General features: G+C 40.2%; 1 protein-coding gene across 3 annotated transcripts in view; it reads left to right on the top strand.

Moving 5' to 3' along the window:
- SHANK2 (SH3 and multiple ankyrin repeat domains 2) overlaps positions 1-26,635 on the top strand; it is a 249,980-nt gene that overhangs the window by 118,509 nt on the left and 104,836 nt on the right. For all 3 annotated transcript variants that reach the window (XM_066552106.1, XM_066552105.1, XM_066552104.1), the window contains 2 exons: positions 14,528-14,610; positions 16,254-16,378. In XM_066552106.1, coding sequence (XP_066408203.1) covers positions 14,528-14,610; positions 16,254-16,378 — 208 coding nt within the window. The remainder of the gene's footprint in view (positions 1-14,527; positions 14,611-16,253; positions 16,379-26,635) is intronic.

Raw genomic sequence — 26,635 nt, 5'->3', positions numbered from 1 at the left:
GAGATTAATGTCTCTTGATTAATCCAGATTTAATTCCTCACAAGGGCTTCTTCAGGGAGGGGAATTATTCCAAGAGGCAAACAAGGTGTGAAAATGAGAGCAATTTTTGGTATTGCCAGATTTGTATTGCTTTGATTACTTTCTCTGTTATTTCGTATCAAAGTCGGGGAAGAATACATTAGAACAGATTTAATGCTGGCAGCAAAGGTTTCGTAAACATTTGTCAGAAGGCAATTGTGCCTCTGTGCTAAGAACAGCTCTGAATCCCAAGTACTAACAAAGCTGATCCAGTTCCTTTCCAGAGACTGTGTGGGGGAGTGAGGGGAAGTGTCTGCTCCCTTCTCTCTTTCCTTCTCCCTCCCAAAGGGCAGAAATTGCTGAGTAGAAACACTCTGTTCAGAAATCTATATTAATGGGCTTATTCACATGCAGGAAAATACATTGTACATGGCATTTTTCATCTTGAGGAAAATGTGCAACTTGAGTAATGGAGGTTCATTAAATCCTATTTCAGCTTTGCATAAGAGATCAGTTATCCATACATTAACTTTGGGAAAATGGGGAGGATGCTTACTAATGTGGAGAAAGGCACTGAGTCTTGCTTGCCCATTCAAATAGTCACTAAATAGCATAGAAATATAATATAGTATTTGAGACTACCAGGTCTGATGTATTATCTGCTTGAAATGCTGGTGACATGCCCTCAAAAGGGAAGAATTTCTTCTTAATATCTATTCTCTTTCAGTTTAAATCCCCACTCCTTGTCCTAAAGAGCAGATACACCACTGAAACTGCAAGGAGATAATGCAGCACTGCTCTGCCACATCTCTGAGGTTTTCTCTCCTCCCTGCATTTGTCAGCAGTTAATTCAAATGAAATTATTTGTAGGGTGTTAATGAGTTAATTGATCAAGGCTGAATTCCAGTTTAATGATAGAAAGGCATAGAATGTATGTTTGAATTAAAAAAAAAGAAATTTTTTTAAAAACTTAAAGCTAAGGTAAACATTTAGAAATGACCCATTTTTATCTGCTTTTTTTTTAGGGAATTGATTAATTCTTTCAAGATGGGGCAGTGGATTGTTCAGTCAGGAAAATATGTGGAATTAATTAGTTGTTTAATTTCAAATATAAAATGTTATCACCCTTTTAAATTGAAAGGGACTGTTAATACAGTGATGACTTAGTTTTATACTCTGGAGACATGAATGATATGAGACATAGTGTGGTGCTGTGTGAAAGTGATAAATTTGGTGTGGTGGAAAACAGGATCCATTGCCCCCCATGAATTTGGGAACTTTAGGACACGACAGTGGAAACTTTTCCTACTGCATTCACTGCATCATCTCCCATCCCCAGCAGAACAGGGCAGCAGGAAAAGTCAATAACACAAATGAACGCCAAGGCCAGTGTAATCAAACCTGCACATGAATGGGAGGTCTCCTGCCTGTTCTGTGTCTTTCTCCACAGAGTTATTGACTTTCACATGGGGGTTTTCTCCACACTCTTTAGCTGGGTCCAACCCCTGCATGGCAGAAGTTTTCCTGGTGCCTTTCTTTGACATCCCATGGCTCCAGCAGCATTAAGGAGCTCACAGGAGAGGATGTGATGACAAATAACCTTTTCCAAAGGCTGGTTGCCACCACATTAATGACAGGACCAAATTGATTGCCTTATGGTTTTTGTTCTGTTTTTCTGGAGGGAGACCAAAAGGAAAACAGGATGGTGTAATCTGTAAGAAAACTTAATTAAAGGCTTAATTCATTCACCCTACTATCCCTTCTTGGAGTCAGGTGGCAACATCCATGTCCCACAAGTGTAGAAGCTGATAGGAGCAGCTCTTCAAAAGCCAATTTACATACAAACACCTAATAAAAAATGGAGATTCTTCTCAGAAGTTCTTTCCAGGCTATTCTCTGTTGCTGTTGTCATCTGTGCTGTTGGATAGAGCAGCATAAGATTTATCCTTGAGCAGCTCTGAGAGACTCCTTGGCACAGCTGGTGCTCTCTGCCCCTGCAACTCGGCATGCTGTGGAGAGCTTGGTTATATTTTTAATTTTTTTAGCCCACAGAATGTGCCTGTTGGATACCTTTGCCCCAAAGTTGTGATGTAAGTGGGGCTATCTTGGTGGTTTAAGCATTAGATGTGTTCCACATCTATTTTAGTGGAAGCTTTCAGTCCAATGCAGAAATACTTTCATCTAGTTTCATGTGGATATTTCACATAAATAATCCTCCCTCTGGAGAAATGCAGTTGCTCATCTCTTTAAATATAGATTTTTAAATAATAAAATATAGATTTAAAACAGATGGAAAGTTTTAGTGGAATTCTGGCCATTGCAAGTGGTGAGGTATGTAAAACTGATGGGGGGAGCAAAGGGATTTTCTCCTTGGTTATGGTAGCCCTGGGTCCCTGGGGTGGGGAATTTGGCTTATGTGCTTGCTGAGTGCTGCTTGCCTGGCAGCAATCCACCAAATCCTGGCAAGTGGATCCTTGCAAAAATTGAGGGAAAGGTATAAGAGCTGTTGTTGTATTTTATATCCTGCTTCCGACATTTTCGTGTTGGTTCTGCCCAGGCAGAACAGTGAGAGAAGTGTTGTTACATGGAAAATAAATGGGATTTTCTGAATTTGAGTAAGAACTAGATGATATGGGATTGGAACTGAATGATCCTTAAGGTCCCTTTCAACCCAAACCATTCTAGGATTCTGTGAACTGCTGTTTTGTTTGTTTGTTTTCTGTTGGATATCACCAGTTCCACTGTACCAATGTTTCCTGGGAAGTCTGTACTGTTCAGGAGATCTCTTGAAGGAAATGGGAATAAGGAGATTAAAATGGTGTTGCTCACTCTTAACAATAAATCTACAATCTGGGATGACACATTGATAATAAGTGGAAAGTGATTTTTCAGCTGATTTTAGCTGCAGGTATATATTTTAAACATAGTCCTTGGTTTCCTCTGGTGGAAATAAGTAAAACCAGTGGCATTTAAACTTTTTTACCTATACACATAGCTCAGTTTTTGCTTAGAAGATGGTAACAAAAATATCTGAGTATGGTCATCATTGTAATTAAATATAACCCTGTGAGACAGTGATGTGGTTACATCTGAAAGCTCTCTGAGATTTTAATGATTTAAAGTCTCTGCAGATGTGATATCATGGTTCTTCTGAGCACAGAGAATGGTCAGCACCAGCCAAATTGTAGGGGAAAAAAAGTATGTAAAGTGTTTTGTGTGCATGTAATCTTACCTTGAAGTCTAAAGTTATTTTGTTGGACTTGCCTTTTCTGAATTAATTAATTAACTGTGAGTATAAAAGCCACTCTAAATGTGAGGCAGAAAGTCAAGGGTAGCTCAATTTTAATACCTTGTGCCTCATTAACTTGAAGAGCATAATTTGATGCAATTTCAAGAATTGCATATGTATTTAAGCAATAATTAACACATTGTAGCCTCTATGGAGCAGGTAGAGATGTAAAATGTGAAGTTTTTAATTTACAATTATTCCGTTTCTAATGGAAATTCCTTTGGTTGCTAATAAACAACTTTGCACTTTGCCTCCCCTGCTGTTGTGTGATGCCACGATGGAGCTTTTTGTGCTGGTGGCTACAGCAAATATTGAAAGGAATTGCTGAAATAGGAGGTAAAAAGGGTGTATGTGTGTGTGTGCATCTGAATTGTGGAGCCTCTCCATCTAAACCTGTACTGTAATTGCACTATTAAGGTCTAATACAATTATGGTAAGATGCAAAACACTACTGTGAGTGATAAAAGTTTCCATTAGCTTCTAAGTGCATTTTTAAGTTGTTTGCTGCCTTAACAGTGAAGTTTGCTCAACCCACTTCAGTAAGATTCCAGCTTTTAGCAGCTAATGGTTTGGTAACTAATGACTAAAATCCATTTTCTGGGCTACATGTTTGCCTAAATTTTTAGTGATAAGTGTTAGCAAAGAGAGCTCAAGAGCTGAGGGGAAAAAAAATATACAGCCTTTTCCAAACGTAGAATTACAATGCTCTTTCTGAAAAACTATTAGGATCTACCTCTAGTGCTAGTCCAGACTTAACTGTGTGCCTGGAGTAGAGAAGCTGCTGCTTGCAAGGGCTGGGATTTGGGGGCTGTGCCATTTCCTGCACAGCAATTGGTACTCCCAGGCTCAGCAGGATTTCCTCTGCAACTCCTCTGGCCGGATGCTGGAGGAGAGCATGGATTTAAATGTCACCACTGAACGCAGCAGCCTGTGTCCTGTGCATGGGGGGGGAATAAAGTGGGTTTTATTCTTTAAATTAGAATAGAGGAAATGAAAAAAGAAAAGAAAAAGGAGTGGAGATGCAGAACAAGTTTTTGAGGTTGGTTAGAAACAAGAGCCACATAATTAGAGCAGAGGAAAACAGGAGATTCAAATGGGGTTTTTTGGGGAGGGGGGAGAAAGGAGGATGATGATGAGGTTTCTAATAATTGGTGTTTTCCTTTCCTGTGTCCCAGCCCCTGTGATGATTTAATTCTCTGCCCCAGGGCAACTTTGGCTGCTGTGCTGTCACCTCATCACCAGAGGAGCAAAGGCTCCATATGGTGCCTCTGGTTGGGAATGATGCAGTTGGCAGCCCCAGATGGAACAAATAACTGGTGAACTTGCACTGTGGGCTTGCCTCCAGTGGGAGTGATCTCAACCACTCTTCCCCCATCTCACCCTCTCTTTCCAGGCAGATTTTCACAAATATTTGTTGCATTTGGAGAATTTGATCTATGAGGCAACATTCTCAGGGTGGCTGGCAGGCAGCGTGTTTTGTTCCTCTTGAAAGCTGAAATGATCCAAAATTGGAAAGGGGTGGATTTTCATGCTCAGTCTCTTTTGGTGGTGCAAAAGGAAGGTGTGGGAGGAGGGTGCCTTGTTCCTCCTGGGGCAAACCAGATGTGCTGGAGCAGTGTTTCTTTAAGAAATGGAATTGAACCCAACAAAGAGGGACCAGCTAAAGAGCAGACAATAGCTGGTGATGGAGCATTCACCTGGACTAAAGGAGGTCTGGGCTTAGTCCTGTGTGTTTCAGACTTAAATCCACAGCCTGAGCTGCTGCTGAATGCCAGGAGCCTGCTGGACAGAGCAGGGCTTTATCCAAGCCCTTTGAAAGTGTTCCTCTTTCCCCAAGCCAGGAGCAGATGCTCTCTCTCTCCATCCTCGTGGATGTTAAGGGGCTGCTCCATGGCAGTGATTGGCAGATGCACCAATTGAGTGGCTGGTGATGCTGCTGGGGCTCCCTGCTCTCTCTGACACAAAATGTCAGCCTGTTTTTGGAGAGATGGTGTCTGACAAGCACTAAAATGTATCATCAAAAGCTTGGCTTTAAGGGATAAGTGTTACACAAAAACTGAGTTCATGGCAAGGTTCTGAGCAGAGGAATAGTGAGTGTTGAATATGTGCACTAAGAAAAAGTGGCTACTGCATCTTTAGGAGGAAAAAAATCCTGTTACCCATGTGCCTTCTAATTTCTCTAATTTTTTATAGGGCCCAGATGACAGAATTAAGAGTTTGGTGCTCCAGTTGAAAACCAGGGCTGATACTGGGTAGATTGTGGAATCCTTTAGACCAGCATGTCCTAACCTGGAGCAGTTGCACCTATGGCAGAGGTGGTTTATACCTCTACTGCAACCACTTCCAGCACCATAAACTTTGAAATGCATTAAAATCTATGCATCTGAAATGATGAACCAATATTTTTACCTTGTCTCCAGTACACAAAAAAAGAAAGCTTCATATTCCCAGAAATTCCACATCAGTGCAACCAACGAGCTGAATGTGAAAGGCAAGGGGGCAATAAAGACAGGTTCCAGTTCAACATTCACATAATTAAGAGAAGTCATGGGCAATTTAAATAAAATTGTAAAGTCAGTGATTTTTTTTAACTGCTACCAGCATTTTGGACTAAACTGGCCATGCTTTGACAGAATTGCTGAAAATAATGGTGTTGGGAGGCAGGAGAGCTGTTAAGATGGACATTTTGTCTTGCAGGTAAGCAAAATTTGGAGTAGACTTAAAATAACTCAAGAGCTTACTGCAATTAGAGAAAGGGAGAGGGTGAATATATTTCATAAAATAAGGTAGAGTTGCCACCTCCTTTCTGATGTTAATGAGACTGTGAAATAACGTGATTAGTCAGGATTTTTAAAGGGATATGTGAAAAATTCACATCACCTTTACAGCTCTTTAGTGCAAAATCCTAGAAAATCAAAGTTTCTCACTGTACACTGTATTTTTAAAGCTCTTGGAGAAGAATAAAGATGTTTTCAGAAAATCTTTATGCCTTTGGTGAGGCCTCATTTGTTTTGAGACAGAAGTTCAAACTTACTTGTAAGTTATATACTAAAGGAATAACATTTTTTGTCGTAAAAATTTGCAGTGTGTTTAACATTGATTTAATCACTGTGCTCTTCTGTACAATGCAGACTTGTGAGTGAAATAGTTCCATCTATAAAGCTGAAATGTACAGTCAGGGCTACTCACACTCCTTGTGGTCAGGGCTGTGTTTATTTTCCAAGGAATGCAGGACAGGAGGATGATCATTCCTCCTGCTCATCATAGCAAACAGGATGTGATGGAAAACTTGAGGGGTCCCTTAAAACTAATCTGAAACTCATGTTTGGCACCAGTCCTGAAATCACCAGTTTCTTTCCCCTATTTTGTAGTTTATTTTTGTTTAGACTCTCTTAGAGCAAGTAGAGTTATGATACCAAAGTGTACTGTGAGTTTAATAATTGTTTTAAAGACTTCCAAGGTCAAACTGCTACCTTAAAGGGCTTGTAGCACATTTAAAAAGTGTTAATAAAACACTTTATGTTTATTTTCTTTTAAACTCAAGGTGTGATTGAAGTCACTTTCCTTGTTCTGCCTTTGTCACTTGTCCTGTTTGATAGCCCTGAACATGTTCCTCTCCTTGGTACTGAGGTTGTCTGTGATAATAATGACCAATTTTAGCAAAAACAGCAGGAAAATTATGAATTAAAAAAAAAACTATAAGAAACCAGTGGATTTAACATCTATATTTAATATTCCTTTTATCTAAATATGTTAAGATGATTAGGGAGAAAATTCCTGTTTCTCTGTGTTTGGTGGCAACATCTGAGGGTGGAACTGCAGCTGGTTTGGGGTAGGAAAATACAAACCTAAACAGTGAAATGTTTATTAGATAAATATCCTGGTTTCCTAAACATATGTGAGTGTTTGGACAGCCTATTTGCCCAAGGCTCATCGTATTAGCAATGAATATTAATATTTCCACAGTCCAGGCTCACATTGCTCAAATGCTTGATAAACAAACCTGAAAATTGCTGATAAGTATCAGGTGCAAGTGGAGTGTCCTGGAACCCAAAATATTCCTGTGCTAGGTGGAACATTTGTGTGAAAGGGTTAGAGGGACTCTGGGCTATACAACTCTCCTGTTCCATAGCCTGCATGTCTGATTTTCACTTTGGCTCGTGTGATGCTTGAAATGACTGCTCATTTTTAAAAGAAAAATGAAATTAATTAATACAGAGGAATTAACCTTTTATTTTTGAGTTCATTTTGCCACTTTCCTCACAGTGATTTTTTGTTTTCTCTCTACTAGTGCAGATGTGAAAGAATAATAACATTTCTCTTAAAAAAGGCTAAAATACTTGGGGTTTTTCTGAGTGTGCATAAATGCATTCATACATGGGTATGGTACATATATACCCTATATATACACATTTGCTTAGGATTATGAATTTACCACTGACTTTTTTTATTGCCTTTATATCCTACCCTGAGATTCCTACATAATAGAGAATCAGACTTTTACTGGATGATTTCTCTTTCCAAGAAGGTGACTTCCTGGTTTGCTGTATCAATATTTTACTTTACTTGTTGCAGTTTCAGCAACTTAAGGTAAAGCCGGGAAACAACCTTCAAGTACCAATAGCCAAATCGATTTATTTGAAAAGTATTACTTTAGATTGGCTACCCCCTTCTTCTGCACACCAAAAAGCATGATAATAAGTGCAATTAAAAGCTGAGTACAGGAATGTGGACTGAGGGGGAGAGAGAGAGACCAAGTTTCTCCTTGGATCTACATAAAGAAATTGTGCCACTACTGTGCACTTCTGTTGTGAAATTCAGTGTTTCTCTTTTAAATGTATATTTTTTGGTCAAGTTTTGTAGCAAAAACCTACTGAAGTGTACAGCAGTGTTAGTCTCTTTAAGATAGGTATCTTCTTGAAATGATGGTTGATTTTTGATTTTTTAAGCAGCACCATCTTTCTGACTTCCTAATTCTTACTGAATCCCTTCCTGGGTGACATTACTGTGGGTTTGGGGACTTAGTGAAGAACTGCTCTTTTTTTTACCCAGGGTATCAAGTGTTCAAAATCCAATAAAGATGGCTTGATTCTTTGTTTAGAAGTGTGAATGAAACACCTTTTCTAGGTGGAAGATGGGTTGTGAGGTTTTACTGGAGCCTGTGATTCCCTCCCTGTGCAGTACAGATCCAGAACTGGAGAATATGTCCATGTCTTTAAAACAGCCACAGTTTGACATATTCCTCTTTCATCAGCGGATTTCAAAGCAAAATCTGAAGCCTTGCTGTTCTCATGATCAAAGAACTCCACAAGATGTTTACTAACTCTTGAGAAACAGCACTGCTACAGGAGATTGGAAATACAAATATATGAATATGGGTAGGTTCCAGGAGTATTGCTGGAGCATCTTTCCTTATTTCCTGTTCCTTTATCTGGCTTGATCATAGCCAGCTGTGGAAGACACAGCTATGCCAAGTTTACCAAGGAGAAATTAGGCCATGTCCTTTCTGTTGTAATTTGAAATTGTTTGCCACAAATTATAAAGCCAGAGAGGAACAGAGAGTGCAAGCAGTGGTAATGGTGGTCTTGTGTGTCTTCTCTGGGTTTTTTTGTTGGAGTGCCAGCTGTGCCAGTCAGGCACTGACACACAACCAATTGTCTGTGCCTGTGAAGATTCTGCTCTTGGATTTCTTAGTCCATAGGTAGTACTAAACTTTTGGGTCCATGCTGCACTTCCATATGTAGCCCTGATTTTCCAGTTTATTTTTTTAAATGAAATAGCAGAACAGCTTGGAGAATTTTTAGCTCTAAGTGATTCTCTTCATCCCTTCTCTGTCATATTTTAATTATTGTATCATGATCATACTCCTTGGACTTGTACCTTCAGCTGCCTAGTAGGGAATTTATCAATTTAAAATTTGCTGCTCTCCAATATTTCTATTTTAATGCAAGGTTCTATCTGCCATGAGGAAAGTGCTAAGGCATCTATTTGGAAATATTTTTTTCCTCCCAAACACAGCTTGCTATAAACTTCCAGATTAACATTTGTTCTAAAGGAAAATCATTAGATTTGTCATATAAGACATCAGCATTGCTCAGCTGTACAGAGTGGGCCAACCCCCCCAGTTCTGGGATCCTAGGATGCTGTGAAGGGAGAGGTCAATGTGAGCTTGACTGTTTAGTTGGCTGCATCCCACTGTTTCTGTTTGGGTTGCCAGTGGGTTTTTTAGGGACAGGCTGTGTATTTCCCTATCTGCTGTGCACAGAACCCACTCGCTGCTGTAGCTGCTGCCTCTTGAGCAAGTGATTGCTACTCTGCCTGACACAGGAGAGCTGTGGGAGCTCTTCTGTGAGACCTAAAAGTGGATGATTGATGCCTGGGAAACTTGAGCAATCACAGGAAGTGTCTTCATTAATCTTGAAGGCCTTAATTAGTAGGATTAGCCAATTCTCCTGAAGCCATTAGAGTAGTTGACTATAAATTGTACGGTTGACCCCTTCCAGCAGTAACAGGAAATGTTTTCCCACTGAAAGTTTGCTATATCCTACAATAAGGTTTGCTGTAGACATACTATCCATTTTATGTGGTATCACGACAGGTTATTTCCCAAAAAAAGGGAAAGAATATTTTTGATGTGCCTTTAACAGGGGTTGACTGTTGGATAATGCACAAAGGGCTCCTCCCGTTGAACAGATTTCCCAAATGCCCTTCTCTGGCTTGAGCATAACCACCATAAATTGGCCATCTTATCCTGAAAGGAATTAGTGTGACTGCTTCCAGACATTGCATATAAATTTATTGAATGATTTAGATATCATTTTATTGCACCTGGCAGAACACTTTATTCTTCTAGGATGTATCTAGTTGTGAACTCAGTAGATCTTTCAAAGGGATTGCAATTGCAAGAGTGCTGAGGAGAAGAAAAAGGGCTAATGAAGAGATTTAGATTCACTTGGCCAACTGAAAGAAGTGAGCCTGGAGAGAGCGAGGTCCACTTCTCACTCAAGAGGAGAGCAAGTCCTTACTGAAGGGCTTGTGGACTGCTGGGCTACTGAAGCTGAAAAGGTTGGGTTATGTTTCCAGGGGATGGATGACTGCAGGGAATGAGGAAAATAATTCCTTTTTACATTCATTTTTTCCTCTCCTTAGGAGGAGACTGACAGTATACCAAATAACCACTTTTGTTTCCCAATAATGGTGATAATTTTGAGTGGATTGCCCTCTACTTGCTGTTTTTCAGATTGAAATCAGCAATGAAACACTTGATACAAACTTGCCTAAACACATCCTGTAGTCCTGACAGTCTCACCTCTGTAATTTAGTATTTTAGCTTGTGGAATAAGTCATGCCTTAAGATAGGGTGTAGTTATCTCTGATGAGAACAGGAAGCCAGGTTTTGTGGGCCTGCCTCCAGCAGGAACCTGCACTCCAACCTTTATTTTCTTCATACAGATCTTTATGAAAGACTTGACATTTCTCCTTCCTTTCTCAGATATTATCCCAATGGGCTGTTAGCAAAGCAGAAATTCCTGCTGTTTAGAAAAGCCCACACAAATGATGGTTGTTATGTGGAACAGTGCTGAGTTCAAAACTTACATATCTGTCTGACCACGGGCAAATCCTTCTATTTCCCTTTCTCCATTGGTCAGTCTGTAAAGTTATGGAAATTGTAACACCTCTGCACAGTTCTTGAGCCTTAAGTGGTTAAGGAAAGTACATGAGCTGATGAACAAGCATGTTTTCTAATATCTGCTGCTTGAGTAAAGCAGAGATTTACATTGACTGTTATTTTGACCTGAAGTTTTATGACTGTGCTCCACACAGAAGTGTCCTGCACTTGATAGGATGCCTTTTGCATTTAACTTTGCCTGCAATGAATCTTGGCCTTACACAGCCCAAAGTCAAAGCAGCATTTGCCCTATTTAAATAATGAGCTATTGATTTTAGAATTTCTCATTTTATTACTATCATATGGAACTGGTCATATTCTGAGGACTCGTCTCTGAAATGGAAGCTGTTGAATTTTGTTTGGGATGAGACAGAAATGGACTTCAGGGATTTTACTTATTGAAATTTGGCATATCACAGATAACAGGGACTGCCTGGCCTCACACAGAGCTGTGCACTGTACTGAAAGAGCCTGGGAAGAAATTTCCCTTCTTGCTTGAGCTCAGGCCTCTAAGCAGCTCCTAATGTAATGTCACCTTCATTTGTCACTGGTTGCTGTACCCTGTGTTCTGCTGCTAAGTATTTACAACACCTCCAGGATCAAAGAGATGCTGCCAAGAAGGCTCATGGGGAGAAATTTTGACCTAGTTTTACATTTGGCACCACTTTTCCTGCCAGGAGCAGGTGGACTGTGAACAGACCTTCAGTGGAGAGTCCACCCTGGCTGGCACAGAGAGCCCTGGAATGGCAAAGCCAGCAAAAAGCAGCACTGCAAAGAGTCAGAGGTTAAACCCTGCCCCTCTTCTGCTTCCTTTTCTTGGGAATGCAAATTTTCTGGGAGAAAGGGTGTGCAGGCTGTAAATTCAGTTCATTTTTTTTGTGTGATTGCTTGTCTTCCCCCCTTTTCCTGCAGCTGGTTCTTTGCTCAGCAGCACTGAGGTGTGTGGGGAGAATCAATTGGCTTTCTGTGGTTGCTTGAATAAGTTTAAGCTACTCAAGCCATAGGATTTTGCAGGTTCCCTACATCTAGGGAACATAAATGGGAAGAAGTGCTACACATCTGATTTTTTCAAGCCTATCTTTTTACTTTCCAGGCTGTGATGCTGTTCTCTTTATGACTGTAACTCTATATTAGGAAGTTGTATTTGTCAAATAATAGAGATCAGTTTGTGTGTTTTCTCACCAATAATCATGTTGTGCTTCTCCCTCCCTTCCCTCTCACCTCCTCCTTGCACATAATTTTGTAAAATGTTGGCAATTTTGCATCCCCGCTTTCAGTACATGAACTGAAGTAGAAAACTGGGTAGTTTATGGAATAGATGTGCTGTACATGAGAAGAAAATCAGAGGAGGTTTTTATACCTTTAATCTGTACATTAGGATGAAGTGAGCCTGACTTGACAATGCCCATCCATTTCATTAGCTGGCTCTGGAAGGAAGGACCCTGGATGCTTTTTTCTTGTTTTTGGATGTACACCAGGAGAATTGATCCTGAGTTTGCTGAGCTGATAAACTTCTGAATTCTGTATGGAAATGAACTGACACAAGGGTGGGATCTAGGGAGGGGACACGAGGGGGTTCTTTGAACCAAACTCTTGCTATAATTAGGATCTCAGAAGTTGCCTTCTAAGCTCTATTAAGCTATTGATTGATTACAAGGAAACTTGAAGGGAATGGGTTTTATTAATTTGACCAAGTATTAAAAAAAGTAACACTGTTGACTCTTCAGTGGATAAGCACAGGGACCCACCTTGAGAATGGGGTGGTGAAATGAAGGAAATAATCCAATCCACTGGCAGGAGCAGTCAGTTTCTAGAACATCAGGATGTTGATGGAGAGCTTCAGTGGGCTCTGAGAGCTGCATATTCCATCCCATCCTGATATCCCTGAGCAGGAGGGTGTTGGGCTTTCTCAAGAAGCAGAAGTTTTTTAACTGTAAGAACAGGAAATGTCTGAGAGACACAGTAAATTACAATAAGTTGAGAATACAAAAGCTATGGGTGCTGATGGAGACCATCTCTTGCCCACAAAGTCACCCTGTGGCAGTTTGAATTCATGTGTGGTGTTAAACACTCTGCAATTTGGAAGACAACCTTACATCATTGCTTCAGCAGCCATGGGAAGTTTCATCCTGCAGAGCTGGAAAGGCACCAAAAGGATGGTCTGTGATGCATGAAAAATCTGGAGTTTGGAGGCTGTCCATTGGTGTCCTGATATCATCATCCCTCTCTTTGTTCAGAGCTTTAAATAAAAAGGTCACAACAATTTCTCTTTATTTAGTTTCCTCCTCCCCCTGGGGATTATTAATGGCCCTGAGGCAGATCCAGTCTCTCCTGCTTTTACTGCTTTGGGGACTGGATTCTGTACCAGACCAGTGGGAACAGAAGTTGGCTAGTAAAAAATTAAGGAAAGCAAACTTGCTCTTACTGCTTTCTATCTGAACTAGTTCTGTAGGTATTTTAAAACAGCATAGTTTGCAGTGCTGACAATTCGTGAACTTAACCCCTGCAACTCGTGCTGTGCTATTCTTTGGTACCTAAAAGAGCATTGAATTTTTTTTTTCTTTGAGCTTATTTTTATTAATTTCATGTTTAATGAAAGATATTGAACGCCTTAAGGCTTTTACAGATCGTTCACTGTATCTGAAAGGTCCCATTTTAATGTGCATTTTCTTCATCTGCCTTCCACTTTTATCTTAGCCAATGACAGTGAGATTCCTAAGGCTACTTTCTCTTTAAGGGAATACTGCTTACATAAATAGTCCTTTATACCATCTCCTTGTTTTATAATATTAATTGTTTATCAGGAGACAGGAAATATTCCTTAGAAAATGTGTTTTCCTGCTTGTGCATGCCTTGTTACTATTTCAATTATGCAGATTCTTGATGCTGTGGAAATTTGTGCTTGATGACGCCAAGGCAGCTGCACGTTGTTAGCATTGTAGGCTGTCAGATGATCATGTGGGATTCTTGCAGCATGCAACATTCAATAGGATTGAAAAAGGGCTTTTGATGCAAGGCATAGCTTTCAGAATATATTTGTGCCTTTTAGTTAGCTAATAGAAAATCATAATTTATTATCTTTAAATTTAAAATGCTGCCTCATTTTTCTTCTGGTTGGTTTCATTTTGGCTTCACTAGAAGATGCATCTGGTACATCCACGATTGAGGAGTTTATTAATGATACTGTCGTTCAGTTCACTTACTTTTTTTCCTTTTAGAGTCCTAGCTAGCCCACAGATTACATGATCACATGTTCATCCAGTCATTCATATAGAACACAAACCACCATGCATGATTTCTTCTTCTTTCTTTTTCCTCTCTGCCTTTTTTATTCATTTTAAGTTGCTTTGTCATGTTCTCTTTTACCATCCAGCTTAGTCTTTGTCTTCCCCTTGCTGCTATTTGTTCTATATTTTCCCATGCTTGGTTACTGCAATATTATTTGATTAACGGGCTGTGATGATGATGAACCTGCACACTGGAGGAGCAGCTACTACAGTGGTGATGAAGGGATGTAATAATGGTCGCTATCCTCGGAATTCTCTCTACAGTGACTGCATAATAGAAGAAAAGGCAGTGGTCCTGCAGAAAAAAGACAATGAAGGATTTGGATTTGTGCTCAGAGGGGCAAAAGGTATGTGCTTCTGTGTGTGTGTGAGTGTGTGTGTGATGTGCAGTGGCATGAAGAAATTTATACATCTCAGAATATAAGCAGGAATTATTCTTGGTGCACTTGGTTGCTAGACAACAGGATTCTCTGTATGCTATACTACTCCGATGGATTTCGGTGCTTTCTCTCTGAAGCAGTTTGCATTTTTACATGGGAGAAGCACTGCATAATCGTTTTGGGGGGAGAAAGTTTTGCCTGTATTTTTCTCATGCTGGTGGATGTAGTATTTTGCCATTAATCTGTTCCGTTGTGCAGTTTACTTAACTGTGGGAAACCTGCTTTCCTCATAAAAGCTGCTGCTTTATTTCAAATGCCAGCCTGATTGAATAGGGCTGCGAATAGGAATAGACAAGAGAGGGATGTTTTGTTTAAAATAGGTGTGGATCTTCTGCAAGGTGACATTGGTGCAGTTTTAGTATGAAAATATGATCTTTTTTTATATCTTGAGAAGCTGCACGTATGTTGCATGGCCTGTAGTGTGCTCATTTTTAAAGCTGTTCATATGTTAAGCTGCACGGCACCTCTCTGTAGGCTAAAATCCATCACAGTGGCATTCCTACCAGTTAAAAAAGACATTCTATTTAATGCTTTGCTTTTTGACTTGCAGTGCAGTTTGCTCCCTTTGTATTTTAAAAAAGAATATATGTTTGTGATGGTATGTCCCATCTCTTGCTCCCCCTCATTTCACATGGGTTCTCCCTTGCCTTGCTTGAGCATGAAAATTATTCCATGTCTTCATTCTTGGGACACGGCTTTTGCTTTCCCTGTTCCCTACCCCTAAACCTAGACCAGTGCCACTGTGGATTTGCAGGGCTGGGAAAGCTTTGCCAGTTTTTTAGCCAAATGAAATGTCTGGAGTTGAAGCAGGGAAGCCCAAGGCACTGCCTTATCTCTGAGTGTTGGTGTGGGTTATCAGTGCTTTGAGCAGGGCTCACTCCCTCTGGCTGAGCCCAGTGGTTTCCCCCAGATTTTCTCTGTAGCAGCGGGGGCAGCTCAGGTGAAAGACCCAAGGACTTTTCTGCCTGTGTGTGTACGTGACACAGAGGGGCAGGCAGGGCTGTCACAGGGTCAGCTGTGCCTCCTCTCCTAAAAAGTGGTCTCTTCTTTGTTATGCACATCTAAATTTAGGAGGGAAAAAAAAAAATCTGGTTGATTTTTTTTAAATTTTTTTTTTTCATCCTTTGCCACCCATCCCAACCCTCTAGTTTGGCCAGATGCTCTCTCCTGGCTCCAGCACATAATTCATTTTTAGGTGGATGTTGCCAGAGTTACAGCATTCTGCCAGGCACACAAAAGGGTTACTTGAGCCAATACTGAATATCCTGGAATATCAGAACCCAGCTATTGCCTGGTGCAGCTTGATTTGGTTTGTGCCAGGAAAGGAGCAGGTATTTCCCCCTCTGCAAGGAAGACCTGTGGATTGCTATTGCAGGGGGGTTGCACTCTGTCCCCAGCATCCTGATCTCCCGTGAGGCACATCCCTCTCACTTCCAGCACCCACCATTTTTTAACCCTAAATTGGAATGGCCAATGATAGGCCTGTAGTCAAGTGGTATTTGCAAGCACTCCATAACTTTCTTTTTTTAATGTGGTATTTATTTTTAAAGCTGACACACCAATTGAAGAATTCACCCCAACTCCAGCCTTTCCTGCTTTGCAGTACTTGGAATCTGTGGATGAAGGGGGAGTAGCATGGCAAGCTGGCCTGAGAACTGGAGACTTTTTGATCGAGGTAGGAGATCCTGAAATTTGATTCTCAGTGCTCTGTTGGGGAAAGAGTGATGTTCCTGGTGGAGAATTGACTCTGGAAAAAGTGTGGGATGCCTCTGAGCAGCAAGTTCTGTGGGCTAACACCAGTGATGTGCTTCCCTTGATCAATTTAAAACTTCATGCAGCATTCAGGAAAGCAGTGACAGAGAACAATGGTCAGGCTGACTGGGAATTTTCTGGTTGTTCTTTTTGTCCTTTGTGAATACACCCTCAGAGATATCTGGGAGGTTCTAGTCTTCTTTCAGTTATTGAAATTTAGATGAATTTCAATATTTACTGTGGGCCATCAGTTCTGGTTTCTTCTAAATATTTTTGGGAAGTAACCAAAATTAATGACTTTTTATACAACTATTTCTGCACTCAGAAATATCCATGGTCCAGTGGCATTTAGTAACCATGGAGAATAAAGCAAATTGCTTTGGCTTGAAATTAAATTTTTCCAGCACTACACTGAAATACAAAAAAAAAAAAGCAATGAATGTTATTGCAGTATAAATTACTTTATAAAAAGCGTATATTTAAATACTCTGTTCACTTATGCCAAAAATATCTTCATGTTTGATATTTTGAGGGTTTTTGTTGGCGTTTTAGGTTTTGTTTAAAAAGTTGGTTGTCCTTTTGAGTGTTGCTGGGCAGTTTACAGCAAAATCATGATTTGGGACTTTTCTTCCTTTTCCCCCCACAACCTCTTCATGAACAGCAAAGGGATGCTGTGGTTCTGTGAAATTGGGTACTGAAAATAGGTCTTTTGGGATGGATTGGCCAAACCCTGTCGTAAGATTTATTGATTTTACATTATTTGATGTCTTGTTCTTCAGGCCCATGTATGGGGTGGTAAAATACTTCTGGTGGTACAATGTTTATTTCTGCAGAGCTGGCTTTTGCATGCAGGAGAGGGTACAACACGCAGCTTTTTTTGGAGCGTGCCTTGAACTCCCATGGTGACTGAATTTAAATAGTTGCACCACTTCCTCACACTGTAGCCGTGAAAGAACAGGCTTTGCAGGCTTCTAAAGTAAATAGATATGCATTTTTATCTCTGTCTTCGAGCACATTTCCCTTGCTGTTTGTTTACTTAAGGAGAAGCGTTTAGCGTTGGAAACCAGCTTACAAATGGAACTGCTGCGATGCCTGGGCAGGGATCCTGCCAAAGCTCTCCCTGTCCCTGTTAGGTGGGGTTTTGAAACAAGGCTGTGTTTTTAGAGGTGGGTTTCTAGTTAGGCTTTTAATCCAAGGGAAGTATGAAGAGTCTGTACTGGCAGATTGCACAGATAGAATGGATGGTGAACAATGTGCAATTTAATTCATTATGGAATGACAAATATGCTCATGGATCTTTTAAAGATCTCTGAAGGGGTGGAAGAAGGCTGGGTAGCTGATTCTGCACAAAGCTTTACTGTTTTTTTGGCAAATGAGAGAAGAATTATAATTAATTGTCTAGACAATTTACTCCTAGCCTTAGCTTAGAAGAGCAGCTAAACATGCACATACAGTGCTGAATCAGGAGGACGTTAATCCATACTCCAGCATATTTGTAATTAATTCTGAAAGAAGCCATTATTACATGCAAATCAAATCCATTTCTGTGTAATTTATGTTCATCGGGCTTATTCTGTTCTGAATTTTGCAACTTAATTAAGAGGTTATGATAATCCTGAGAAATGACAACTTGGCTGTTGTAGGAGACTTTGCTGTTGGAGAAAGGCAGGATTTTTTTCTGTTTTATGGCCAACATGCAGTGCACAGCCCTGGCTGGATGGAGAAAGCCATCTTTAGAGATATTTACAGTGATGCAAAAGACTGCTGAAATAGAACTCCACCTGCACTTCCAGGAATGCCAAGCTACTTTGTCTTTTGTGTTGAACTAAAAGATTTAAATTTACACGCCAGCAAGTGGTTGTATGCCCTGGTGTAGTCAGCCTGCCTTGCTGCTAAATGATTTCTACCATGACTCTGAAGTTTATGCTTCTGTGTGTAACTGCCAGCTCAACCATTTGTAAGTAATATCAGGCATTTATCATAAATGTCACATGAATAATAAAAGAGTTAATGGGCAACCAGGATCCTAATTAGTGCTATTTTTTAACACTCGTGGCAGGCGCTGGGTGTTAGGGAAGGGAGAGCTCAGTTTGGCAGGGGGCAAAATGAGAGGCAGAGCAGATGCTTCATTCTTGCTTCAGGAGGTTTGGTGGCTCAGGGTCATGGAGATGAGGGGAACCTCACTGTGGAAAGACAGGTTTGACAGGGAGATATAGATCCTTTCTTTGCAGAGCACGAGGGCAGGAGGACAGGCCATCATTTTTTTGTGTACAGTTATGGTCTGGAATCTTCTGGAGGACGGAAAACTTCAGTATCAGCTATGAGGCATTATAATAATTCATGTTTGGGGTTTGATATATGTGGAGCAGAACAAATAAAAGATCCATACAAAAAAGGAAGAAAAGGTTCTGTTTTGCTCCAGCAGATAAATGGAGTAGGGATTACCTGGAACAGCTGGCATTGTATCTTATGACTGAGTTTTTATCAAATGTGCAGTTCCTGATTTGTCCAACCTGTACAACTAATTTTAACATGAGACTTCAGAGATGAACATTACACTTGCCCTTGGAAACAGTGCTCACAGAGTCTCCATGGAAATTTCTGACAGTGTGTGGTTTGTCTCCTCCTTGCTTCAAACCCAGCCGTGGTTTTTGTGATAAAAATTGTGAAGTTTGTAGTGGCTTTCCTGGATAGAGCACAGGACAAATGTACTGGAAAAGTGCAGGAGTAGTTTTAGAGCTGAAGGAGTGTGAGGTAAAGGCAGGTGTCAATAGATGTGGATTTTCATAAGCAATTTAAGAGATGCCAATTCAATGTGATTTTTTTTTTTCTTAGCTTTGATGAATAGTAAGAAAACAAGGATGGTTATGATTTGGTTGTTATAGCTGACATTTTACAGCTTGCTCTATGTGTTATTTTTCACTATTTTAGTTGATGTTTTCTTGAATCTTGATATCAGTCTGATCAAAAAGATAGATAAAAGTAAAGCAACATATTAGGCCAAGTGCTAAATACTGCAGTCTCCATAAGAAAGGGGTTAAAAAAATTACAACTGTCACTAATTCCTTTGTAGGTCATTAATAACTCATCAGTGACTGGATTTCTATACTATAACTGCTCAAGTTTGGAAAAATTCAGTGAGTTCTGCCTTGAGACATGACTTAAGGTGGGGTTGTTTTGGGGATTTGCTTTGATGACATAAACAACTCTAAGCATTTTTGAGTAAAGAAACCCATTAAACGGGAAGGCCTGTTTTAACTCAGAATAGAGTTTTGTGGAGGGTTTTAGTGTGGTAGGATATAGAGTGTCTTTTAAAATTAACCCCCAGTGGATTACTATTTGTTCTTGTTGTCCCCATGAGTGTGCAGCTGTTCTGCAGGTGTTGCCTGATGTGGCTCATGGGGATTTTCCCTGTCACACAAACAATAATGTTACACTACCAGTACTCAGAAAGCCAAGTTAATTCTGCAATATTTTACCAGAACAATGCATTTGTTCTCTAAATGAGGCATTGCAGTTTGCATTATTGTGCCATAAAATCTCTTATTTTTCTAGAGAAATTGAAATGTTATTGTCTTTGGAATAGCATAGATGCTTATTTACATTCCAGTTAATATGTAAACTAGATAAACCTGGTGAATTATTCATTTAAAAAATAAAAACAAAAGGACAAAATTCAAGGTTTAATTTGAGGATAAAAGCCAGAAATGGTAATAGAAGAAATGTCATGATTTTGCTGCAGGACTGGTACCTGTGCTAAAACATGCAAAATATCTGTAGTATAACTGCCTGCATTTCTTCATCCTCAAAAGCTTATACAATTTACTAGTACAAACTTTTCTTTAATTGGTTTTGGGTAGAAAATAAACATTTTATTACAGCATTATTTTATGATTGTATTAAAGATATCTGTCCTCTGACTGCATGTAAAAAGTTGCAATAGACATTTAAAAAATCTGAAATATTAAAAAAAAACCACCTTCATACACAAATGAAGCCTTTTTAGGAATAGGTTACTGGGTTTATCCCAGTAAGCACTTTATACAACTGTAGGAAGCAAACTTTGGACTTTATTGTTGTAGCTTAAACTCTAGTAATTATTAATATTTTAAGCAATGTTATGCCTTACATTGGTATTCAGTGGCTGGGTGAATTAGTGGTTCTACAAAGCCAGCTCCTACTGATTCCAATCTTTTTAGCAAGAGAGAAACCTTTCCATCCTTTGATAATCTTCATATTAATTACCCTCTGGGTGTGTTTTCTCTTATTTCTAGTGTGAACTCTGCTTGCTTCTACCACCAGAGAGAAATCTAAATTTATTTTTTTTTTTCCTCATGGGCAGACTCATGAGAACCACGATACTTTTTTCTCTCTTGGAAATAAGTGGAGGCTTTGCTAATGGCTTTGTAAGAACCAGAATTCTCACGTTGCAGCTGAAAGTTTGCCCCTCTCCTCCCAGCAGTATGGACACCAGCTCCATGCAGTGCTTAATAAGAGTGCTGTGTGTAGGAGGAAGACAGCAAAGCCAGCATTCTCAGTACATTTCTGAGGGCTGGATTTAGCTCTCACACTTAGGCCTTTCTGGGGGACCAGCAGAGGCAGGTCCACATTGGTTCAGTGTCCTGCAGGAGGATTTTTTTGTTGCCAGCTTGGCTGCTGCTCCTGCCCAGCCAGGGAGCCTCCTGTTTGGCAGGAGAACAGCCAGGCTGGGAGCTGCTCTGTTCCTAGACAGCACCTACTCTGGGCTTGGATCAACTCTACAAACATCTTTTTAATGATGAGGGGTTTGCCAAAGCTGCAGCAGCACTGCAGTGTGAGTTTCTGGAGAGGGAGTTCCTGGCCAGGGCAGGGGCTTGGAACTGAATGGGCTTTGGTTCCTTCCAACAAAAACCATTCTGGGATTCTTTATGTATGTACATACACCAGGCTGGGCACCACTATTTTTAAATCTGTATATTTAAATGGCACACAGTTTTGATTTAACCAACCATTAGAGGAAAAAACTTATTTCTATTAACCAGTTACTCATCATCCTCTTGGTGACATCTCTAAAGTATGTCTATTAAGCACCAGCAAGCCCCTGACACTGCTTAAAATGCAAGCTCTCAGACTCTGAAGAAAACTTTCTTCCTGTTTTGCTTTTGGAATTCTCCTAGCTACAGATGCACTGGAGGGTTGGGACAATGGGCTCTTGGAAAAAGAGCAGCTGTGGTACAAGTGTGGAACAGCCTGGTGTATCTGTGCAGCATCTGACTGAGGGAATTCATTTTTTACTTAATGGAGAAGTGTTTTACTTTCTCTCTACTTAAACTCAGTAACTGAGGGTTTGGGCTTGTTTGGTTTTTTTCTTAGTTTTTCTTTAGGGGATGGTGGCACCTTAATGAAATTATTGTGCTCTCAGAGTGCTTTGGATGTGCACAAACCCACTGTACATAACTGTTTCTGATTGTTCTTTTTGTTTTTCGCGTGTATCCTCTAACCTGTAGGAAGTGATGGTGTTCCAAATGTGCCAGTGTGCTCATTAAAAAGAGGAACAAATCTTGGTTAATTTTTAAAATACATCATTAAAACAGTTTTCTTTTTGGCATACATGAAAATGGGCAGACAAAAAGTAATTTGGTTCTTAAAGGATCTCGATAATTCACACACAAGCAAGTAATACGCTTAAAAATAAGAACAAAGAGCAGACAAGAATGAAACCCTTTACTTTCCAGACCATGAGCAGAACTGAGAAGTATTTTCCTTTTGCCTTCACTCTCCACGAGGTGTATACTGGGCTTCTGGTTCCCCAAAATTTAACAAGTAGCTCTTTGATACTCAGAGCTCATTTTTATGATTCTTTGAGAGGAGGATTTGCAAGGAATTGTGATGATAACAGCAGCAATGTGTAGAACTAACTCTGTGTCCATTCAGTTCTCCATTTTCAGTTTTAAGGCATTTTGGCCTGCAGTATTTTAGCAGAATTTCCTGACATTCCTATCCTGAGGGATTCTGCCAAAGCTTGTGGGACTGCATGTGGAGTGTGGAGATATCCACAGGGAGCTTTCGGACTCCTAGTGAATATGAAAACCACTGTTTCCCCAAATTCCTACTACAAAATCCTCTAAAAATGGCAAATTTTTATAAAGTTAAGCTGTTTAGTATAAATAGTCAGTTCTTGGCAACCTAGAAGCCATCCAGTGGCATCCAGCCACCTTGACCATCCTGTGATTCACATAAAGCTCAGCTCTGGATGGTCTTCACTCGTGCAGAAATCTGCCCAGCCTCTCTTCAAATAGCACAGGAACAAGGCATCTCTTCCATTTCCAGCTCTCAGGTGTTGGGGTTAAGTATTAAAACTAACGCCAAATAAATAAATGCCATTTTTGTGGTGTGCTTGGGCAATTACCACAAGACATTCTATTAAAATTAATTTCCCTGAAGGCCGTTGGCTTTTTTTAGTCTCTGGATACTATGGAAACCTGGTTGCTGGATTGGAGCTATATGAAAAACACTACTTGTGCCTGGTATTTAAGGGGAGAAAATACCATTTCTTTTAATTGCAGGATGTTGCTACAAACCTGCAAAACTGCAGGTGAGGGAAAGCAGATGAATTGTTTCAAATGGTGGAGAATGAACTGGCCAACTCCTATTGCTTAGGACAGAACTAATCTAAAAATCTGGAATTTTTCCTTCTTTATTTTCTTTGTTTTTCCTTTTTCTGGGGGAGGTGCATGCATCTTGCAAGCAGGAGAAATACTATCACATGTGTTGTGTCATGGTTTCTTCCTTTGTTTATGGACAGGTTTTCATGTTCTGAGACTGCCAATCAATTTGGCTGACACTGAAATGCTCAGTTCATCTGCTGGTTGTGTTTCACGAGCCACAAGTCTGTGTAGAGGTTAAAAGGAAGAGTAGGAGCATCTGATCATCATAGGCTTCAGGAGCAGTAACCTTTCCTATCCCAAAAATTCAAGTTTTCTGAAAAATAGCTTCACTCATGGACCCCTACTAGGAAAATATACCTTTGCTATTATCTCCAAATCGGAAAAAGCAAATGAGAACTCTGTAGGTGGACATGTACTGTATTCATTTAGGGGGTTTTGGTTGGATTTCCTCAGTGTCATCCCCTTTTAACCTTTACTGTGGAATGAGGTTCCTAAACTGTTCTCGAGGTTTCAGACGGGTTAAATAAATCCCTAATGTTGGTACACACAGCAGGCTCCCCACAGCTTCTGTGTGGGTGCTAAGAACTGCAGAAACACTTGATTTGAAGACATTCTGAACTTTTGGGTCTGATCTAGCAGAAGCTCTGCATTCCTTTGATTAAAATTCCTTTTATATCCAATCTCTAGCATGTGTCCTCTACAGAAGACTGGGTTCACATTTAATCCATTAACTGCTTTTAAAAAAGGCAGGAGAAGGCTTCCTTCCCCATTGCTATTCTCCTGCTAAGATGGCTAATGGTAAAAACATGGGGATATATTCAGTGTTGGAGTTATCCCAATAAATGGTGGCCATCCCCCTCAGAGCTGCTGTGCTCCTCTGAAATTACTGTGCAGCTCTGCAGGACACCAGTAAGGGAGAAGGTGGCTTTCCAGGGAATCCCTGCCTAGTTTTTTTTCTCTACCTTCAAAGCATTTCCCATGCCTTGTGACTGTGTGGCTCAGCACATTCCTCTAATAAGCAAATTTAAATGTACTTAGAATCAATCAGATTAGAAATAATATTTTACATCCTGTTGTGCCACTGATAGGAATCTTCACAGACTCTTGTATACAACAATGAAGGATAATAATAATTTATCATTACCTCATTTTTGCCTCATATATTCTGGCAGCTGTCTGGGGAGGTGGATTTCTTGTTCTCATCTTGTGGTAGAAATTTTTCACTTGTTAGAAAAACATAATTTTTCTATGATCAAATTAGGCTGTCCTGTGTGGCCTTCATGGCTGAGTGGTGACTCCTGTGTTTTGCGTTCTGGATGTGGCTGAACTTGAAGGTCTCAGGTCTTGCTGATCAGAGCACTGGAAATTGTCATAGCAAATGCATGGAAGTTTCTCAAGAATGAGTGTGTAGGATGATAGGATAAGAGTAGGTACCCAAGCGTTCCTTTATTTGCTGATGAAGAGAAAATTTGGAAGCATGGAAGTTCATAAAAAGAAGTAATGGAAGGGTTTATTTACAGCCTGTTACAAAAAGGGTTGGTTCTGGACAAATATCATACAAAAATCTGCAGAGCAGATACAAAAGTCATGTGTTGATTATGTTGTATTTTATTTGAAAAAAATACAAGCAGCAAAATCCAAGAATCCTTTTTTATTTCACCACATCAATCTCCCTGGTATTTCTTACTGCAATTCCTTCTTCCAGAACTGTTCTCCAAACAACTGCTATTGTTCTTAATGGACTTGACCTGTGACTTTTCAGCACCAGATAGATTTGTGAGAAGCCATGGTCATTGCTGACAGGCTTGTGAGTTCTTAACTGCATCTGGTGTATTTATTTACACTGGGGATGATTATGGCTCACTTTAACCCCTAAATTAGAGAGGAAATTGTTTTTAAATGACTAGCAATGCATCCATTGTAATAATTTTGTGGAAGTTTCTTGGGTTTTTTGTATCAAAATATGCCTTATTGATTGTGGCTATTTTGGAGCTGGCTTGTACAAAACCAGATAGATTGGGAATGGAATTGAAGATGGGTTTTGTCCAGGAGTAGCTCTTTGGTTCCCATAATTCCCTGTGCATTTTTAGAATAGTTTGGAGATATTTAATAGAAATCATGTGCACGCCTAAAAAAGTGGTGGTTCTTCAGAGCTGGAAATGATGGAGGTAGCTGTTATCCAAGACACAAAGACTAGGAATATGCATCTCCCTCTCTCCTTTTCCTGCAATTTTTTTCCTGTTTCTTTGTATCCCAAGCAAACCTCTGCAGAAGTGCTGTTCAGAACTTTGGTCCTTTTGCTCCTTTCTCATGGTATGGCCCCAAACCTGGGTGCCTGAACTCATTCCTATTTGGTCTCCCCAAGGGATTGATCAAGGTGGTTTTCCCTGGAAGGGTCTTGTTCCATGTGTAAAGGTGTGAAAACCTCAGGCCTGAGACCTGGTGTTTCTCTTTGGCAGCTCTGAGAGTAAAGAAACTTGCTCGTGCCTTGAATCATAGCAAATAATGCCAAATTGGGCAACTGCTGCCATTTGAAGGCTATGACAGCCACTGCCTCTTCCCCCAGGGAACAGGACAAGAGGGAATAGGCCCCAAGTTGGACCAGGGCAGGTTTAGATTGGATATGAGGCAAAATATCTCCCCAGGAAGAGGGGCCTGGAACACTCCCTAGGGCAGTGGTGGAGCCACCGTTGCTGGAGGGATTTAAAAGCCATGTGGAGGTGGCACTTGGGACATGGGTCAGTGGTGACCTTGGCAGTGCTGTGTTAGTGGTTGGACTCAGTGGTCTTTGAGGGTTTCTCCAACCTCAACCATGCTCTGGTTCTCTCCTTGCAAAGAAGTTGGCATTACTTGCAGGGGTTTAGGATTCTGTGAGGCATTTCCAGCTTTCTGCAGTTGCCTTGTCCAAGTGCTCATGTTTCAGCTGCTTCACTGGAAATGCTGGATTCAGAACATTTCCATAGTGGATGAATCTTCCCGTGGCTGTGGCTGGATCCTCTCTGACCTATTCAAATGCTCCTAAAGCAGCTACACTAAATCTTGTCATTCAGGCACTGACTTGTTCTTGTCCTTTTTCAAGGCAGATTGAAATGAAGGTTTGATTTCTTTGGGTAGATTAGGATCTTCTAATGTTAACTGTTGCTGGAATAGGAAGATTGTTTGGGTAGGTTTTTCCATTTCTGAAGGGATTATGTAATGGGTAAATTCCTGTCTTTAACCTTAGAAAACAGGGAAGGGTTTGGAACATAAAAATGGAACTGGTACGATATTTGACACTGTTGTAAAAGTCACCAAGAATAGGTTTTCCACACAGGAATATTGCCACCTTCCTGACATTACAGAGGAATTTTTAATGAGAGAAATTCCTCCTCCATTTGCATACTAACCCATATCTAATTGCTGGATTACTATTGAAGCTTCAGCTTGACTTTCCGAATATTAAAAAACATTTGATATTTTAAGCAGTTTTATATTTTCTGTTTTGCTGCTTTTAATGTACAAATGAATTTCATTAATCCAATTTACATATTTCT

The sequence above is a fragment of the Molothrus aeneus genome, chromosome 6, assembly GCF_037042795.1.
Source record: "Molothrus aeneus isolate 106 chromosome 6, BPBGC_Maene_1.0, whole genome shotgun sequence".
In the NCBI taxonomy this organism is placed as follows: Eukaryota; Metazoa; Chordata; class Aves; order Passeriformes; family Icteridae; genus Molothrus; species Molothrus aeneus.
Note: the sequence above shows the minus strand (reverse complement) of the source record. Positions and strands in the feature narration are given on the sequence as shown.